We start from the raw sequence: 21473 nt of genomic DNA, 5'->3' as shown, positions 1-21473 counted from the left end.
GCATGGTGCACTGGGTGTTATATGCAACTAATGAATCATCGAACTTTACATCAAAAAAAATATAAAATTAAAAAAAAGTTTCTGAGAAGAAGAAACTTGGAAAATTATATGAATTAATTTATTTTCCAGGAAATTTAACAAAGATCATATACTAATCATTTCCGTCATCGTTTCAGCTTCAAACATGCCTTCCTCTATTCTGTGACTTTGGAGCTAGAACTCTGACAAAGACAGTTCCCAGCCTCCCTTGCTACTGTTATAGTTTGCCGATGGAGGCATTAAAGGGAGATTGGAAGGCAGAAAGGGAGAAGGAACTCACTTCCTATTTTCTGGTTCATTCAGTATCTCCAGCAACAGAAGAGGGCTAGAGCTTGCCTGCAAATTCTTTTTGCTTTCCCAGCACCACACTACTAAACCCCGTTAACAGCTAGGCTGAGACTTCTTCCTCTTCAGAGCTCTTAGGTTCTGGTAAATCAATCCCTTCCCCTTTCTTCCCCAAGCTTTATGGCATTAGCTGTTTCTTGAGGTTTTTGCTCTTTTAGTCATTCATCGTTGTATAATCGACTTCCTGTAATTAAATATTGTTTGAAATTGCCAGTGTAGTGCTCCTTTTTTTTTTAAGGTTTTATTTATTTATTATTTATTTGACACACAGAGCGAGACAGCCAGCGGGAGAGGGAACATAAGCAGGGGGAGTGGGAGAGGAAGAAGCAGGCTCCCAGCAGAGCAGGGGGCCCGATGCGGGGCTTGATCCCAGGACCCTGGGATCATGACCTAGGCTGAAGGCAGACGCTTAATGACTGAGCCACCCAAGCGCCCCTAGTTCTGCTTTTTTGACTAGATCTTGATGGACATAGTCCTACCACAATTTGTTTTAGCGGTGCAACCACTAACTTGAGTACTACTGTTCTACTGGAGATGACTAGACTCAAACCAGTGTTGGACTTGCTGGTATGAGGTAAGAAAATAAAGGACAAAAAGTCTTCCTGTGATCAATTACCGACACTGAAGAGATAGTCATACACATTCAAAGTTTCTCTGAAGGTACACTGTGCCAGTCAAGAAGGGAGTGTCTTATATTTCTAGCACTTTAGTATGAAATGTCCAAGGTGATCTCTAGTGCTTGCTTCAGCAGCACATATACAAGACGATTTCCAACCTGCACTGATAATCAAACCCAGGGAAGAACTGTTTGATGTACTGGTCAGGTAGCAAACCACAATTTTCATCCAAAGAACACTTACCTAGTACATTTCCCCATTAAATCGATCCAACTATTAAATATTTGTAGGGTCTTAAAAAAAAAAGTGCTTGCCTTATTCTGAAAGCAACAGTGCCCAATTTCACAGAATAAACAGCAAATCACTTCAGCCCTGTTAGCCAGAATCCTTTTGTCCAAGACTCTCTGGCTTTAGCTATTAGAGGGGTGTGTGTCTGTGTGTCTGTGTGTGTGTGTGTGTGTGTGTGTGCGCGCGCGCGTATGTGTAGATTGAGGGATTAGTTGGTTCTCATTTCAAGAACTTCCCCCTCGTTTCCACACACCCCTACTTACCAATATCTTGATTTCAGTACACCTTCTAGATCTTCCAGGGTCTGGGGATGGGGATGAATGCTGCTTTGCTCAGAATTTTAACTGTCAAATACTTTCTCCTTGATCGAATTTTAGTCAGGCTCCTCCGGACCCTCTTCTCAACCACTAGGCTTCAACCTTTGGGTTTCACTGATTGTCTTTGCATTACCCAGTTTTAGCAAGAATTCTGTCAACTCAGTTTAGCCAGAGCCCTTGATATCTGACTACTCTTAATATCTAATTAAATTCCTGATCCATCCAGGTGATATCTGATCACCCTGGACTGCCCTCAGCAAGAATTCAGTCTGGCAAGAATTTCCTTCTACCCTTGATGTCTCGTCTTAATTTTCCAACCACAGACTGCCCCCACCCCCAGCAACTTGCTCTTTCCATATTTTAAACCCGACTTGTTCTTGCTGTATTTGGAACTGAGCCCAGTTCTATGCTGATGTTTCTTCTCCCCCATTGCTATTTTTTTTTCCTGAATAAAATCTTTTTTAAAACCTCTTTACCATTCAGACATGGCTTTTTTTTTTTTTTTTAACATTACGCAGGGGCTCACATTCTTGTCCTCCAGACTGTGGAAGGTTTTCTTGAAGCTGGGCCCTAAGTGAAGTTGTAAAGTGAAAAGGTGTTAGCACCAAGAGAACCCCCAGAGCCCCGGCTATCACATTATAAAGGGCCCTGGTGCAAATGAGCGTCTTCCTAACGACATCTAATTACCCCCACACTAGGTCCAAGTAGAGAAAGGATATAAAAATGAAGGTAACAGTGACCCGGCCCATGGCCGGGGGTGAGGGATGGCATAGGGGTGGGAGAACAGTTAGATCTGGAGACAGTCACACACAAAGGCAGGCACACAAAGTAACCTCTCCCATCGGCTCCACACTAAAGGCAAGCCCAGAAACAAAAAAGCCCCACCTCGTGTCACAGGTAAACTCTTTCGATCTCTGGGGTAAGAACACAAAGAAATGGTCGCCCAAAGTCAGCCACAGTCCCTCTCACAATTCCACAAACACTCACATTCTCGGCGTCACACAACGACCCACAATCACGGGACGTGATTTTAAATACAGAAGCTCACTGCACCGACAGAAAGCTTTGCCCCGGGGTGCTCAGGCACAAAACCGTGCAACGACGGTCACATACAGATCGCCACACCTCAGCATTCAGTAACAGTCACGGACGCGCGGAGCTTCACGGTTTCCTCACAAACAGGTGCCCACGGTCACTTGAGTGCCCGAGAACGACTAGAGAGGGAGGAACACAACTCTCCCCTCAGACACCCTCCGCCGCGGCCGCGTGCGCAGGCGCGGAGTAGAGGTGGGCCTTAGGGCCCTCTGGGAAATGTAGTTCAGCAAAGAAGGCCCCGGCGCAAAGCGTTCTGGGACTCGTGGTTCGCAGGGTCGTAAGGAAAAGCGGAGCGGCGTCCAGTCCAGCTGGATGTTTCCCCAGCCGAGCTCGGGGTCCCGCGAGCTTCAGTCCCTGCTCAGCTTCACCCCGCGGGGGATTCTGGGAGGGGATGTCGCGAGTCTCGAGTCGCTGGGCGGGTTTCCAGAACCCGCGGCGCCGCGGGGAGGTGAGTTGGGCCTGGCTGCGCGCGGGAGCCGGGGGTCAGGGCCGGGCTTGGGGTGGACCGGCAGGGACAGGGATGGGACCAGGGTGGGTGCCTCTGGGGTTACGTATAACTATGTGAGAGGCCGCCGTGTGACAGAATGTGATCTTGTCTGTCACCGCGTGTGTGCTTATGTGCAACTCTGTGTCTCACGTACAAAAAACTGTGTGTGTCTGTTTTCTGCAGGTATAACTGGGTTACTGTATATGGGTTTGTGAGAGATGCGGGTGTGACATTGTGTGTGTCGCAGTGTGAATGTGTGTGATTATGTTTGACCACTTGTCTCTGTGGATATAACAGTGTTTGTGACAGCAGGTGTGATTGTGTACCTGTGTCCATCTTCTCTATGCAGGTATGAATTTGTATGAGTAATGATGACAGGATGTGTGATCTTATGTAGTATGTCACTGTGTGTGCGATTGCGTGGACTGTCTCTCTGAGTAATTGTGTGTCATCTATCTTTGTGTAAATGCCACTGCATAGGTGTTTGACATTACAGGTGAGCTTTTGTGACCACGGATAGTGTATGTGTGTGACTGGATGAGAATTTGTATGAGTATGTGAGATGGAAAGCTTGATTGTGTGGGACCCAGTGTGTGATTGTGGGCACAGAAAGATTAAAATTACTTGCCCAGGTTCAGACAGTTAGCGACAGAACGGGTCTTGAACCTAGGCATTTTGGCTCCAGAGTCCTTGCTTTTAGTCACCAAACTCTCTTGATCTTTCCCATGTTGTGAGAGTGAAAAATGGGGACCCAGGGTTCTAAGGGTTTTGGAGAGGATTGTCCCTGATCTTGGACTAGGAACCTCTAGGATATGGGATCCTCTTCCTTCATTCCCCTTGTGAGTCACAGGACCCGGTCTAAAGACATTGTAGTGAGATCATCCTCAAATTGACTGCCTCTGGGGGAGGAAAGCGCAGTCTGAAAACCCACTCTTTCTCTCCTTAGGCTATGGAGTTTGAGATTTTAGCTTTATCTTTGTCAAAACTCTTCCATGTGTGGTGCTCAGATAGGCTGATCCATGGCTCTTTTTCTTATGTACCAAGTGAGCTAAATTTTGGTTCTGACTTTCCCAGTTAATAAAGAAAAATGTTCTCATTTCCTTTACAAATGTGTATGTAAAATGTAGGCAGGAACAAGGGCAGCACTTCTCTATGCCAGGAATTGGCTCATGCAGTCTTGACAGTGAGGAAAGAAATGTTCTGAGAGCTGGAGTAACTTGCCCAAGGTCATGTAGCTAATGAGTGAAGGAGTGGAGGGTCAGCATGTGCCCGGGGAGTTCTATAAAACCAAAGCCTTTAAAATCAGCTTCTTTCAGAGACTGATGTTCATCTCAAAAATATTGCCCAAGTGATACCCAGCTATTTGCAAACAGAAATTTAAAAGACATTTCTTTTATGCAGATGGTATGTAGGGCTCCCAGATGCAGAGAATACTTCATCGATTCTCCTCTGAGGTTGCAAAGGCTTTTATGGACAATTTGAAGCTGCATTGCACTAACAAAATAAATTTCTTAGACCCTGAGTTGGCTAGTGCACACTAGCCCAGAATTAGGGGTCGTGTATCCTAAATTCTAGGTCAAACACAACTATGCTCATTTTCAGAATGAAGAAACGTTGGCTCTGAGGGGACTGTGCAATTTGTTATTGGTTTGTATTAAAAATGAGCAATGCCTGCCTCAAGCTGTATTCCCGTGAAGTAATAAAGGTAATATCTGCCAGCTCTGAAGGTGCTTCTCTAGTAAATAGATAGCGTTGATTCCCCAGGTTATGTTAACTATTTCATTCAGACATTGTAGGCTCTTGAAAGAGGACCAGTTTTTGAGTCTCACTGCAGTTTTACTCTTATGACTGAGTTAGTTATTTAAGCTTTTTGAACCTCAATTTTACTTGTTGGTAAGATGGGGATAATAATACTTATCTTTGAAGTTTTGTGAAGATTAAGTAAGATAATGACATATACAACATGTATATGTTAGTATTACAGGAGGCACAACAAGATTTATTTATTCATTTGGCAAATATTTTTTGAGCACCCGCAAAGGCTCCTGCATTATTCTAACACCAGAGATACACCAGTGAACCAAACGAATCCTAGTTCTGTTAGATCCTATGCTATTGTTTGGGGAAACAACAATAAAGAGAAGAAAACATGTCAAGTGGTGTCAAATGCTAAGAAGAAAAATAAATCAGGATAAGGGAAAAGAGAAGGGAGGTTCTCTTTAGATATCTCTATCTAAATGTGACAACTGAGCACAAGCAGGAATGAAGAGAGGGAGTGAGCCATGTCCAGGAAGAAGGAAAAGCAAAGGCAACAGCCTTGAAGAAGCAGTATGCACAGTGTTTGATTAGCTGTGAGAAAACCCGTGTGCCTGGAGTGGAATGAGCCAAGGGGAATGAAGGTAGGAAATGAAGTCTAAGGGACAGCCAGGGGCCATTTAGATTTTGTTGAGTTTAGGCTACCTGTTCTTAATATCAGTCAGGACTTCAGTGGTTGAATTCAGTTCTGGCCTTTTTCTCAGATCTTGAAAGGGGGTAGGGCTGGCCCATGTCAGGAGGCTGTGGAGACCTTAAAGGGACAAGAGTTGTATCTTTGTGAATCTTAGATCAGCAACGTAGGGCTGGTCTGCCATTTTTTTCCCCTTTAATTCTCCCTCTAAGGATACTGTTCTCCAAAAGAGAAGATTGAAGAAGGAAAGAAGAATGGCTGTTGGACTTTGTAAAGCCATGTCCCAGGTAAGTTGATGTTTTCACTTTGTTTCCAGAAATTCCACCTCATTTTTTGGGACTTTGGGACCTCAGAGAGTCAGAAATAGCCCAATGAGCACTCTCACCACTTCTCTCTCTTAACTACTTCAAATGATCTCTCTACAAATCATTTACAATCTTTTTTTCTCAGTGCTGTGCTCAAATATGTGATGGAAAAGAACTATCCTCTTTAGACGGATCATGACTTGTGCTGGCGATCAGTGCAAGTGAAATAAAGGACAGAGGTGTGATTATTGAGTGCCCTATTAAATAGGGAGATCCAGGATGGCCTCTCTGAGGAAGCAACATTTAAGCAAAGAAGAGCCTCAGTGAAAGTGGGAAGGAGGTTTGTGAAGATCTGGAGAAGAGCTTTAAAAGGAAAAGGAAGGGGCACCTGAGTGGTGCAGTCGGTTAAGCCCCGGGTTGGGCTCCCTGCTCAGTGGGGGACCTGCTTCTTCCTCTCCTTTTGCCTTTCTCCCTGCTTGTGCTCGCTCTGTCAAATAAATAAATAAATAAATAAATAAATAAATAAATTCTTAAAAAAAAAAAAGGAGAAGGAATAACAAATATGAAGTTACTGTGGTGGGAACATGTCTGATGTATTCTAGGAATATCATTGAGCCAGTATCCTCAGAGGGAAATGAACGCTATGAAATCAGAGGAGGAGCTGGGGAACAAGTTATGTGGGTCCTTGACACTCATGACCAGAACTTTGAGTTTTGTTCTCAGGGTGAAAGAGAGTCACTGGAATGCTTGTGATTTAATTTGATTTCTATTTTAAAAGGAAAATAGAAGGGAAGTAAGGGTGAAGCAGGGAGATCAGTCAGGAGACTACTACAGTAATCCAGGTGGAAGGTGATAGCTGCCTGAGCTGTGGTGGTGGCATTGGAGCTGGGGGGATTTGGGATATATGTTGGAGATAGAAAATATGGGATTTGGCCAGGGACTGGTTGTGGAGTGTGAGAGAACGAAAGTCAAAGATACCTACAAAGATTTTGACCTGGGCAACTGTACAAATGACCTTACCATTTACTGAGATGGAAAGACAGGGCAGGATGATGAGATGGGAACAAGAATTGAGTTCTTGATCTATTAAGCTTGAGAGACCTGTTGGATATCCAAGTGAAATATTGATCATATACCTGGAGTCAGGATTGGAGGTGTGAATTTGAGAATCATTAGTGTATTTAAAGCTATAGGACAGGATAGGGATTATCTTGAGGATAGGATTGTGAGTGTAGATAGGAAAGATGCCCAAGGACTGAATTTTGAGTATTCGTATCTGGAGGCTAACAAGAAGAGGAGGAACCAGCAAAAGAGACTGAGAAGGACTGATGTAGAAGGAAAACCAGAAGAGTATGGGTCCTGGAAGTCAGGAGTACAGAGTGTTTCATAGAGGGTATGATCAACTGAATTAAATTCTTCGGAGAGAGAGTAAGATGAAGACTGCGAACTGACCATTGGATTTGGTAACATGGAAGCTACAGATATTCTTGACAAAAGCTACTTGATAGAGTGGTTGGGATGAAAGCATTGCAGTGGGGTCACAGGGGAATAGTGGACCCGAAGGGTGAGAATATAGAGACTAGGCCTGTGCTGTCCAATAATGTACCCAGTAGCCACCTAAGACTCTCTGAATTAAGATGTGCTGTAACTATAAAATATATACCAGATTTTGAAGATTCAGTACAAAAAAGAATGTAAAGTGTCTCAATAATTTTTATATTGAGTACATGTTGAAATAACATTTTAGATATAATGGGTTAAATATATTATTACATTTGCTTCTCTTTTTTTTTTCTTTCAGATTTTATTTATTTATTTAGAGGGAGAGAGAGAGAGAGAGCAAGAGCACAAGAGCAGGGAGAGGGAGAAGCAGAGCAGGGAGCCTGACTTGGGGCTCCATCCCAGGACACTGAGATCATGACCTGAGCCGAAGGCAGACACAACCGACTGAGCCACCCAGGCCGCCCCAAATTTACTTATTTTTACTTACTTTTTTTTCCTCTTTGCAATATAACCTAGTGATTAAGCATGACATTTGGGCTTAAACATCTCTAAAATGGGTTTCATACTTTTTTTCTTACTTTTTTACTTTTTTTTTTTTTTTAACAAATTTTACAATGAGATTAAGATAATATCTGTAAAATGCTCATTAGGGTGTCTGGCATGTAGTCATTGGTCAAAAAATATAGCAACTCTTATTTTGTTTTCATCATTAAATCTATTTACTTTTTTAATGTAGCTACTGAAAAATTTTAATATGTGGCTTACATTGTATTTCTATCGGACATTGCTGATTTAAACAACTCTTTGGAAGAATTTTGTTTTTGAGGAGAAATGGGACAATAACTACAGTGAGATTATGGAAGGGAATTTATCTATTTATAAGATGAAAGATATTGCATCAGTTTGTATACTGATAGGAGTAATCTAGGAAAGTGAGAAAATACTGATCTCCCCGATAATTACAAGGGAGAGAGGTAACAATGTCTTTGTGTGGACAAGTGGAGGGAATGGTCATAGATAGGAGCCTGGAGTTTTATGCATAGTAACAGAGGGAAGACAGAATATATGAGTATAGATACAGTTCAGCAAGGATCTGTGGTGACAAGAAGATGAGGAAGTTCAAAGTGAGAACAGGGAAGGGATTGGTGGTATTTTGAGAGAGAATCTATGAAATGGTCATGGGAGAACAGGAAAGTGAATTTATTAGGGCAGTGTAGTGGTGCTGGGTTCTGGCAAGAAACTCCAGAGGGGACTTTTTACAAGTTATGAAAGGATAGTGCTATACCTTGGGACTCATAACAGCAAAACTTAGGCCTGAACCCAGACAGAGAGAGAGATCTGAGTGGGAAAGTCCTCTGACAGGCATTGTGACCTATGATGAAAGGACAGAGACCACACAGGGTGGTGCTGCACGGAGGGTGCCAGGGGCTTCATTTGCCTCCCTCCCATCTCTTGCATGTGGCTGAAACCAACTGAAAATGGGGTCAGGCAAGGGAGTCTATTAATGCAGTTAATACAGGTCACCCTCCCAGGACACAGAGAAGTGTAGAGGGGCACACGGAAGTTATAGAACAGTATGTGGCTGTGTGAGGTTTTTTCTCTAGCCGCATTCATCTGTATTTCTGCTATGTAGAATAACCATATTTGTCCTTTTTTTTTTTTTTTTTTGCGATTTGATGAACAGCAGTATACTTTTAATTTGAAAGCACGAGCAGAAGAGATTACTTTCTAGGTAAATATAAAATAGAAAATCTAGCTCAAAAAGTAGAAAACTAAATAGACCAATGCTCAAAAAAGAGTTAACATAGCAGACCTGAAGACATTGTGTTTAGAAGTAGTCACTTGCAGGTTGGCTTGTGGCAGTATCTGAGCTCTTGGCACTAGAGCCCTTCTCTGCACTGATAGATGTTTCATGATTTTTAATAAAAAATGAGACCATACTCTGCAAAATGGAACTCTGCCATTTTAAGCATTGAGTACTCTTCCTTCCCATGGATCTATTAGAGGAAATTTTACCATTTATTCACTAAGTGGCAAATATTTACTGTTACAGTGTGACAGGTTTTATACAGACACCAGATAATTCATGAACTTGTAAAGCAGATATCCTTCCCTTCAAACAGCTTATGGTTCAGTGGTATAGGCTAAACTGTTTGTTTGTTTATTTATTTAATTATTTTAAAAGATTTTATGTATTTATTTGACAGAGAGAGAGCAAGAGGGAGAGAGCACACAAGCAGGGGGAGTGGCAGGCAGAGGGAGAGGGGGAAGCAGGCTCCCCACCGAGCAGGGAGCCCATTGCGGGGCTCAATCCCAGGATCCTGGGATCATGACCTGGGCCGAAGGCAGATGCTTAACCAGACTGAGCCACCCAGGCACTCCTTTATTTTACTTTTAAAAAGATTTTATTTTATTTGTTTTAGAGAGAGAGAGAGCATGAGCAGGGAGAGGGAGAAGGAAAGGGAGAGTAGCAGACTCCCCACTGAGCGTGGAGCCCTACACGGGGCTTGATCCCATGACCTGAGCCAAAATCAAGAGTCGGATGCTCAACGCATTGAGCCACCCAGGTGCCCCTAAACTTATTTTTTGATCTTAAAGTTTTTTTCCAGGTTTTTCATATAACCTTCTAATGAAAATTTTACCTAAATCACTTCACATATACTTTATTATTTCTTCAGGACACAGTTTTTCAAGTTTCTCCTTATATATAAAGTCTAGGTTTCAGATCATACCCTTTTGTTAAAGCCCAATTCAAGGCCTTCCCTCACTATTCTGACACTTCTGATATCTCAGTTTGGGGAGTATAAAGGAATCCCTAAAATATTTTCTTGATACATAGTATATGTAATATAAAATAGACTTGCACATGTTATAAACTTATGTTTCATATCATAAGCTGGGTTTTTTCCTGTGTATATGTCTTTTTCTTATTCACAAAGATGTGAAATTTTCAAGGAGTGAATCTGTTTCTAATATTTCTCTTTCTCTCAAAATATTTGGCAAACATGGGCATGTACTTGCTCCTCGATAATTATTTTCCTCAGGCCACACAGAGCTTTGAACTCTGGCAGAATTTCATCTTTTCTGCTAGGACCATATGGGAGCACTTGGCAAACAAGACTTTTTTTTTTTTTTTTTTTTTTTTTTTTAATTTCAGGGTCTGGTGACCTTCAGAGATGTGGCTCTAGATTTTTCCCAAGAGGAATGGGAATGGCTGGACCCGTCTCAGAAGGATTTATACAGAGATGTCATGTTGGAGAACTACAGGAACTTGGTATGGCTTGGTAAGGATGTCTAGGTCATCTTAAGTGCTTAGCTGATTTTCTACTTCCTATTCCCAGGAAATAATTTGAAGTAGTTTCAAAGAGTTACAAATGAGTAGTTCCCATTGCTGTAGAATGAGGTCGGAGTTTGTTAAATTGCAAATTATGGGGTCCCACTCTAGACCTACAGAATCAGAAACTCTGGGAATAGGCCCAGGAGTCTGGGTTTTAATGAGCCCTCCAAATGATTCTGATGCCCATTAAGGTTTGAGAACGACTGTGGTTTCTGATTCAGTAGGTCTGGGTTGGGGCCCAAGAATTTGCATTTCTAGTAAGTTCCTAGGCAGTGGTGCTCCTGCTCTAGCACTTTGAGAATCACTGCTATGGAAGAAGCTTCATCTTCATCCTTCATACAAACATCATTCCATTCTCCGGCCCTTCCTCTGATTTCTTTTCTTGCCTGATGAATAAGAGATTGAGATTGAGTCCTAGAAAGGCTATAGCAAGTTGATTGTCTCCCTGTTTGTCTCTTTCTTGCTCTCATTTTTCTTCTCCTGTAAACAGGACTCTCCATTTCTAAGCCCAACATGATCTCCTTATTGGAGCAAGGGAAGGAACCTTGGATGGTGGAAAAAGAGATGTCAGATGGTCAGTATGCTGGTGAGTGACAGGGAACTGGGCAAGGAGGGCTGTTGTAGGGTGGCAGGCCAACAGGTCATGAGAAGGCTGCCCTAAACTTGAGGAGGATGCCCTGGGCTTGGCGGGGGTGGGTTTCTCCCTATTTCTATCAAATTACACACTTGTGATTCTTTTGCACATAACCCGAATCTCAGTCCTTCCCAACTCTTCTTACCCTTTTAGGGTCAGAAATGTATGCATTTCTAGATTACATTTTAGAGTTTTTATCAAAGTTATTATCAAAGTTATGCATGCACATTGTTTAAAGAGTCAAGTAGTTTTACAAGGCTTATTCCCTTAAAAAGGCAGTCTCTTGTCCTCCTCCTCAATTTCCCTCTCCTTTGAGGGGTTGACTTTCTTTGCTTTTGCAGCTTTTTTTGATGTTTCCTTTATTTCTTTAACAAATATGTGTATGTTGCTATTTCTTAATTGTTTTTCCAGGTTTAGTCCTCATCCAGTATCTTTTAAGAAAATAAGAATTTAGTACTTAACCTGAATCAAATGTGTGTGTGCGCAGGTGCACACGTGTACCTGCACACACACACACACACACACACACACACACACACACTTCCTGTCTGCCCATCTCACTGGTATCATAATTTTGATTGAATCACTGTTCAGTGTTTACAGTATTATGGCTGTTAAGTGCTATATACACATGCTGTGTATATACCAAGATTACTTTTTCTATATGACTTTTTATTTTTCCTGGAGTTAATAATTTGGGGGGTGGTGGTGTTTGTTTTTTCCCTTAGTTTTCTATATACATATTCCTAACTCAATTCCCAACTCCCCATCTATTGTCTAAATCTCTTAACACTCAGACACATTAAGGTAATCTGTTGATTTTTTTTTTTTAAAGATTTTATTTATTTATTCGACAGAGGTAGAGACAGCCAGCGAGAGAGGGAACACAAGCAGGGGGAGTGGGAGAGGAAGAAGCAGGCTCATAGCGGAGGAGCCTGATGTGGGGCTCGATCCCAGAACGCCGGGATCACGCCCTGAGCCTAAGGCAGACGCTTAACCGCTGTGCCACCCAGGCGCCCCTAATCTGTTGATTTTATTGTCTTAGAGAAATCTCTCCCAGTGTCTTCAGATAATGCTTGACTCTGGAAAAATGGTTCATTACATCTGCTTGCACCCAGTTTGGATTTATCGGATGTTTTGTCATGATTAGATTGAAGTAATGCATTTTTGGAAAGAGTGCCACAGAAATAATGTTATGTTCTCTCAGTGCAACATACCAAAGAATTCATAATATTGATATGGCTTATTACGGATGACAACTTTGATCACTTGTAAAGGTGGTGTCTGCCTGGTTTCTCCATTGTAAAGTTACTGTTTTTCTATTTGTAATTGATAAATATCTTGGGAGAGATACTTTGAGACTATTCAGTTTCTTCTGAAACTTTTTCCTATTGATTTTAGCATCCATTGGCCCATTGGGTCTTGTCTGCAACAGTTGTTGATGTGGTTTTGGCCTAATGTTGATTTTTCCATTTCCCTCTTGTCTTCATGTATATTAGTTAGGATTGTCCTATAGAGAAGAGCTCTTCCTTATCTACTATTTATTTATATATTCAATTACTTCTCTATAAATCATGGATTTTAATTTTTCCTGGGTGAGGTAAATCCAATGAATCATTTTTTGGTCAAATTCTTCTGGCTTTGACCATCAGGATCTCCTTCCAGTTGGTTTCTTTGACCTTTTAACATGCCCCCATCCATTTTTGAGCACTTCCTTCCTCCCTGGTTCCAGGTATTCCAGGTTCATCTTGTTTTCCTTGCCCTAGCCTTGAATCAACTGTTCCTCCTAGGAGCTATGGTTCCTTTTATTGGGAAATGACGTTTGGAAACCAAGGTCTGGGTGCTATGTGTGCTCATTGCTACCAGGATGTCGTTGTTCCTAGGCCCTCACAGCAGATGGAGCTGGAAACTATATGTATGTATAGCAATACATACAGGTATACTCACATTTCTATATTTATTTCTGCCTCTGTCTTTTTATATATTATCAGTTTATTTTAATATCTTTTTTTTTTTTTAAAGATTTTATTTATTTGACAGAGATAGAGACAGCCAGCGAGAGAGGGAACACAAGCAGGGGGAGTGGGAGAGGAAGAAGCAGGCTCATAGCAGAGGAGCCTGACGTGGGGCTCAATCCCACAACGCCGGGATCACGCCCTGAGCCAAAGGCAGACGCTTAACCGCTGTGCCACCCAGGCGCCCCAGTTTATTTTAATATCTTGATTCTAGTCCTACTCAACAGGATTTATTTTAGCCTTTCTCCTTTACTTATCTGTAATTTCTTTTTCCGACAGTGAGAAACAATGTATTTACTTATGTGCTCCGTTTTAGTATACCCATTAAGTAGTTTCAGAATTTCCAAACTATTCCTCTGTGAGAAACATATTTACTAACTAGATTACATTATTTGTATATGGTTCTTTTTGTCTTTAGTCTTGCAGTATTCAGTCAAAATATTATTTTCCAAAGTTACCTACGTTAGCTCTTTTAGGTTCATTTGTTACTACTTGTGTTCTATTTTGGGTTCCTACCACATCTTGGTTGGTTTTATTTATTTATTTATTTTTTGTATCTGAAACATTACTATGCTTTTAAGAATCAAAGCTATAGAAAAATATATCCCGAGAAATGTGTTAGTTTCTCCTCATCCCCACCATCCTATTTATGTTCCCTAATTTCTTCCTACCCCTTTCTTACCCACTTCTTATAGAATACCAATCTCTTTATTTTCAGGTTTGTCCTTTTTATGTTTCTTTTGTACAAATGAGCTGACATATACACAGTTTCTTTTATCTCCTTGTATGCTACATAAAGAGTAGCGTACCATAGATACTCTTTGCATTTTGCTTTTTTACACTTAGCTGTAAATACACTCCATACTAGTCATGGGGATCTATCTCATTTTTTTAAAGAGCTGCAAATTACTCCATTATCTGGATGTTATGGTAATTTATTCAACCACTCTTTGACATGTGGACTTTTAGGATGTTTGCACTATTTTACAATTAGGACCAGTGCTTCAGTAAATAACCTTGTGTGTATGTTTTTTCATATTGTCGAGGGTGTATTTTTAGGATAGATTCTTGGATGTAGGATTGCTGAGTAAGTACATATGTAGTTTTGTTAGCAATTGCCAATTTCCTTCCAGAAAGGTTGTAGCAGACTGCTTTCTATATTAGGTTTTTATTGCTACTGTAACAAATTACCACAGATTTACTGGCTGAAAACAACATGAGTTTATCATCTTATAGCCCTAGAGGTCAACAGTTGGAAAGTGGGTCTTATAGGACTAAAATCAAGATGTCAGCAGCCTGCCTTATTTGTGAATGCCCTAGGGGAGCATCTGTTTCTTGCCTTTTTCTGCTTTTTTAAAGCTCTTTCTTCGTCCTTTTATTTTCAATTTTTAAAACTCACTTTCTTTTAAGTATAGAATTGAGTTTTGCTCTGTGAACCAATCTGAATATCATTTTTCAAGTTAATAGGTGAAAGTCCAAATACATTTTTGATACGTTTGGGCTTAATTCTGTATATTGTTTTATATGACATTTTCTGATTTTTACAGTTTTTAAAAAAGACTTTCACTTACCTATTTACCTAGCCTTTTATTTTGGTCATTTAATACTATAGTTTTGTAATAACTAGGAACATTTTTCTTTTGTTCTAGTGCTCTGTTTCTGTAGACAATATTTATTCCTTCTATTACTTGATTAGTTGGCTTTAAAAACTAGCCTTTGATTTTTTACTTATTACAGATGAGTCAGTAAGTAGGCTTGTTTCACCTCCCACCTTCTCTTCCCAAATTTTGTTAGTTGTATGCTTTTTATGTTGTCAAGGCATATTATATTTACGTGCTCTACTGTCACATTTATCCCAGCCTTTCATTTCATCTTCATTCTATAGTCAAATATATTTAGGGTTTTCCAAAATTTCCTTTTGCTGAAATTTCTCTAGATATATCTTAGTTGGCTGATGTTTGTCCTCTAGCAGTTTCCTCACAAAGAGTTCACACAAATAATGTCCCCCCAAGTCTACCTCGTTCATAATTGGCCGTTCTTTCCTTAAGTTTATTGTAGTATAGTATTAATGTTGAAATGTTGAATAGTGTTATGAAGAAGTGTGATGCCAACTTGATATTTTCCGTTATGTATAATTAGCTTTACATTTTGTTCTGGTCTCCTAGTAGGTTCTTTAATTTTAAAGTTATTTTGTTAGAGTACGTCTCAGTCTTGACCATTTTAGATCACTCTTTCCTGGCATATGTGTTCTCTTTCAGGATGGAGAATCAAGTTTTTATTTCAAGAAATACTTTTGTTCTTTCTGTTGACAAAGTTAAGAATATAGGAAAGTAAAGGGAATGATACAACAAATGCCTACCACCCAGAATTGATCATTGTTAATATTTTGACGTTTTCATTTTTTTGATGAAAGAGATAAACTATCTTAAGCACAAATTCTCTATTTCTCATTCTCAGTTCACTTTCCCCCTATCTGCCTCTTGCTCTGAGAAGCAACAACAGTCATCAGTCATAAATTCATCATATGTCCCTCCAGCTCATTTTTTAAACATCTTTTGTAAACATTTATGCATCTGTTTAAAAAAGTGTTTTTATTTTTTCAGAGGTAGTATTCTTTACATTCTGTTCTGCAACTTGCTTGTATTACTCAACATTTTTCTGAGATTTGTCCTTGGTAAATCTGTTATGTAATATAGTTCCATTTTTTTAAACTGCTGTATAGTGTTTCATGTTTCGAATTTGCCACATTTTATTTAACTCTTCCCCTACTACTGATGGCCATTTAGATTGTTTCTGTTCTTTGCTGTCTCCTATAGTAGCAGGGTATGTTTCCATGTACATGCGTATAGGAGTTCGTCAAGGATTTGTACGTAGTAATAAAATTGCTGGAGCTTAGGAGTACACACCTTATTTTACTAGATACTCAAACCGTTCTTGAAAGTGGTAGAGTCAGTTTATACCTCTACTAACAATGTCTGAGATTTTCTGTTTCCTTATTCTCTTGATCGTCTCCAACTTAAGTTTGTGATATTGCCCTTGATAATTTTTTGCCGGTATGATGGAAGAGAAATGCTCTTGAAATTGTTTTAGTTTGCCTAGTAAGACTGAGCATTTTTCCAGAAATGAATGAACCATTCAGTTTTTCTCTTGCGTGAATTACCTGCTCACATATTTTTTAACCCGTGCTTTGAGGTAAGGTTATTTGTCTTTTTCTTATCGACTTGTAGAACTTCTTTATATACTAAGCATTAACCATTTTTCTATAATGTGTGTTTTTGTTATCTTTTCCCAGACTGTCCCTTGCCTTTTACCTTTGTAGTGCCTTCTCTTACCCAGAAGTTTTTACTAGTAGTGTCAAATTCACCCATCTTTTCCATTACAGTTTTTCTTTATTGTAGTCTTGTTTACTAAATCTTCCCCTAATGGAGGCCATAAAGATAATCTCCTGTATTATTTTTTAATAGTTTTAAGGTTCTGTTTTTCAGTCTTCTCCTATAATCCATCTGTACTTTAATTTTAAAATATGATGTATTAGGCATTTTTTTTCCACATGGAGATTTCCCAGTACTGTATGTTAATCCATTTCTTCTCTATTGATTGTAATGCCACCTCTGTAACATGCCAAGTCCTATGTGTGCAAGAATCTTGTTTCTGTCCTCTGTTTTTTTGTTCCACTGATCTATTTACTTATTCCTAAGCCAATGCTGTGTTGTTTTCCTTACTATATATCTTTATTTCCTTTTAGATATTTGGTTATTGTTGGTATGTAGAAAAAATATTTGCATATATTTATCATCTATCTAGTCATCTTATTGTACTCTCTTATTCTAGTAGGTTTTCAACAATTCTCTAATTACTTTAACAAAGCCTCAGTGAATAAAATCAATAAAAATTGTTCCTTGTACACATCACAGTCCAGTGTGAGGTTATCTGGGGCTTCTGTTGCATGCTGCCATTCAGATATGCAGCCATATTTCATCCGTTGGCTGCATCATCTCTTAGGACTCACCATTGCCTTCAAGTCCTATGCTGAGTCCTCTGAAGCCAGCCAGTGAAAAAGAGAGGGAAGACGTAGAGACAGACAAACATTAAACACACACACACACACACACACACACACACACAAAGATAAAATGGATGGGGATCTCTAAGGACATTTTTAATGGACTAGTCTAGAAGTAGCATTTTTTTTAAATGATTTTTTACTATATTATGTTAGTCACCATACAGTACATCCCGGTTTCCGATGTAAAGTTCGGTGATTCATTAGTTGCGTATAACACCCACTGCACCATGCAATACGTGCCCTCCTTACTACCCATCACCAGTCTATCCCATTCCCCCACCCCCCTCCCCTCTGAGGCCCTCAGTTTGTTTCTCATAGTCCATAGTCTCTCATGTTTCATTCCCCCTTCTGATTACCCCCCTTCTTTATCCCTTTCTTCCCCTACCGATCATCCTAGTTCTTATGTTCCATAGATGAGAGAAATCATATGATAGTTGTCTTTTCTGCTTGACTTATTTCACTTACCATTATCTCCTCCAGTGCCGTCCATTTTGCAGCAGATGTTGAGAATTCATTCTTTCTGATAGCTGAGTAATATTCCATTGTATATATGGACCACAACTTCTTAATCCAGTCATCTGTTGAAGGGCATCTCGGCTCCTTCCACGATTTAGCTATTGTGGACATTGCTGCTATGAACATTGGGGTGCATATGGCCCTTCTCTTCACTACGTCTGTATCTTTGGGGTAAACACCCAGTAGTGCAATGGCTGGATCATAGGGTAGCTCAATTTTTAACTTTTTAAGGGACCTCCACACTGTTTTCCAGAGTGGCTGTACCAACTTGCATTCCCACCAACAATGTAGGAGGGATCCCCTTAGAAGTAGCATTTGTGACACGTTACTTCTGATTGGCCAAAATTCAGTCACTTGGCTTCATGGGAATCTGGGAGATGTAGATTCCTCTGTACCTAGATGGGAAAGGCAAAATATTTGCTAGATGTAGCAAATTTATATTTGCTAAAATATATAAAATTTATATAAAATATAAATGTAAATTAAAAAAATTTAAAAAAATTTATAAAATATAAATATAAAATTTGTATTTTCCGTATTTATATTCCTTCTTACCTTTTCTTGTTTTCAGTTCTACTTTATCAACTACAGTTTCCATATCTATATTGAATGATTGCTATAATTTTTTTTCACTCTGATATCACAGGACATTTTCAGGTGTTTCACACTAAATGTGCCTGTTTTTTTCTATTCCTAGCTCTATGTATTGTACCCATGGATGCATATATTTTAAGCATGAAAGGCTTTTGGATTTTATATATATTCAGCATCTTTTAAGGCAATTATTTTTTCTTCTTTTTACATTTTTTTCCTCACATAAAATTTATAGAAGAAAAATTCTGTAAGAATTTATAGTAAAGATTTCCTATTGCTGAACTATTTTTGTATTTCTGAATTGCATACTTGGTCGTGTGTATTAGTCATTTTATATACTGCTTTATTCAATTTTTAATATTAAAGAATGTTGCCTGTTATCCATGGGGGAGATTGGTCTGTTAGAAGGGCAGTGAAATAGATCACTGGAGCAATAGAGAAAGTACAGAAATACACCAGTGTGTATATGAGAACTTAGTATTTGATAACAAGGTGGCTTTTTAAATCAGTGGTATGAAGAGATTTTCTTAAGAGTTAAGGATACTATTTGTATAATACTGGATTTTGGAAAGTCTTTCTTAAAATGACATCAAGGCCAGACTCTATAATGGAAAAAATCCGAGATTTGACTTCATAATATGTTTTCAAAAATTTTGTCGAAAGCACTGTAAATGAAGATGACATGTGACAATAAAAAGTGATGACTTGAAAAAAAAGTGATGATTTGAGGGGAAGAAAATACTGTAAAGCCTTAATGCTCTAAATTTATAAATGACTTCTATAAGCCACTTAAAATAAAATGGTAGTGCAACTAAAATGTGTTTAAAGGATACACCAGTTAGAATGGCAAAAATTAACAAGGCAGGAAACAACAAATGTTGGCGAGGATTTGGAGAAAGGGAAACCCTCTTACACTGTTGGTGGGAATGCAAGCTGGTACAGCCACTTTGGAAAATAGTATGGAAGTTCCTCAAAAAGTTAAAAATAGAGCTACCCTATGACCCAGCAATTGCAGTACTGGGTATTTACCCCAAAGATACAGATGTAGTGAAAAGAAGGGGCACATGTACTCTGATGTTCATAGCAGCAATGTCCACAATAGCCAAACTGTGGAAGGAGCTGAGGTGCCCTTCAACAGATGAATGGATAAAGAAGATGTGGTTCATATATACAATGGAATATTATTCAGCCATCAGAAGGGGTGAATACCCACCCTTGCATCGACATAGATGGAGGGGATTATGCTAAGTAAAATAAGTCAAGCAGAGAAAGACAATTATCATATGGTTTCACTCATATGTGGAACATAAGCAATAGCACGGCAGACATTAGGGGAAGGAAGAGAAAACTGAAGTGGGGGAAATCAATAGGGGAGACAAACCATGAGAGACTATGGACTCTGGGAAACAATCTGAGGGTTTCATAGGGGAGAGGGTGGAAGGATGGGGTAGCCCGGTGATGGGTATAAAGGAGGGCACGTGCTGTAATGAGCACTGGGTGTTATATGTAAATAATGAATTATTGAACACTACATCAAAAATTAATGATGTACTGTATGGTGACTAACATAACAAAAAAAAAGAAAAGAAAAGAAAAACAAGGGAAAAAATATGTGTAAAGGATATAAATAAAGAATTCACCAAAGAAGAAACCACAAAATACATAGCTGGTACATATACATGTATAAAAATGCTCTATTTTACAATCAGAAAATTGCAAATTATAAAATAACGAGGTACTCTTTAGTTATAAGGGCAAAAATTTTAGAATGATCCTAGTCAGCGTAGATGAGTTTGAAGACAGGTACTTTATGTTCTGGGTAGGAATGCAACTTGATAAAAATTACTTTGGAGGGCAGTTTGACAATGGATATGAATATGTAAATTATATACACTTATAGTTTTATTTAACACTTCTTTTAGAAATGTATCTTACAGAAATACAAAATTATGGGTGCTTGGGTAGCTCCGTTGGTTCAGTGTCCAACTCTTGGTTTTGGCTCAGGTCATGATCTTGGGGTTCTGAGATCGAGCCCTGTGTGGGGCTCCTCGCTCAGCACGGAGTCTGCTTGAGATTCTCTCTCTGCCCCTCCCCTTCTGCCCTCCCCTCTCCCCTGCTCACGTGCTCATATGCATGCTCTTTCTCTCTCAAATAAATAAAATCTTTAAAAAAGAAATATAAAATTATGCAAAAACATACCGTAGAAGCTGCTTATTTGATTTATAAATTGTTACTTTTTTTAAAAGGTGGTTATGAGGGATCATAAAAAATATACACACATGTGAGACTTTCTTTTAAACTTTATAACATATATATGAATATTCATTAATTTTCTGATACAGTACTAAAGCCTTTATTTGAATATGATCTGTTGGAGTTTAGCATTGTCCTTCTTACATAAGCCACACTCATAATGCACTATCTACAGTATCCATTGCTAATCTTTTTAAAGTGAAGCAAAACATTTGCAAACCAATGTGAGTGCAGAATCTTTGTAGAAATTTTATGTTTTTAATAGGCTTTTACGGTTCTCTTCCTAATACAAAAACAGGTTTTTAAGTAACACATTTTCCTATTTTTCTAAAACTTTTAACTTAGTTTTCATTTAAAACAACTTTCTTAGTCTTTCTCAGTCTGACTTATTTCACTTAGCATAATTCACTTTAGGTCCATATGACTTCACTTATATGTGGAATCAAAAAAAAAAAATAAATAAACCAAAACAAATGAGTAAAGAAACACAAAGCAGAATCAGACCTATAGATATGGAGAACAAACTGATGGTTGCCAGAGGGAAGGAAGTGGAGGGCTGGGCAGCATGGGTGAAGGGGAGTGGGAGATACAGGCTTCCAGGTATGGAATGAGTAAG

The 21473-nt window shown here is 39.3% G+C and overlaps 1 protein-coding gene across 4 annotated transcripts in view; it reads left to right on the top strand.

Moving 5' to 3' along the window:
• The first annotated feature begins 2952 nt into the window (after positions 1–2952).
• The window catches only part of ZNF527 (zinc finger protein 527), a 30108-nt gene continuing 11587 nt past the window's right edge, over positions 2953–21473 (top strand). Inside the window, exons 1-4 of one of the 4 annotated variants that reach the window (XM_026482419.4) lie at positions 2953–3149; positions 5847–5921; positions 10600–10726; positions 11270–11365. In XM_026482419.4, the coding sequence (XP_026338204.2) occupies positions 3093–3149; positions 5847–5921; positions 10600–10726; positions 11270–11365 (355 nt within the window). In that variant the 5' untranslated portion in view covers positions 2953–3092. Of the gene's footprint in view, positions 3150–4791; positions 4894–5846; positions 5922–10599; positions 10727–11269; positions 11366–21473 lie in introns of those variants that run through there. The other 3 variants (XM_026482422.4, XM_057314714.1, XM_026482425.4) reach the window with 3 other exon arrangements.

This window comes from Ursus arctos, unplaced genomic scaffold, assembly GCF_023065955.2.
Source record: "Ursus arctos isolate Adak ecotype North America unplaced genomic scaffold, UrsArc2.0 scaffold_19, whole genome shotgun sequence".
NCBI lineage: Eukaryota > Metazoa > Chordata > Mammalia > Carnivora > Ursidae > Ursus > Ursus arctos.
The sequence above is the reverse complement of the archived record's forward strand: the minus strand, read 5'-3'. Positions and strand labels throughout refer to the sequence as shown.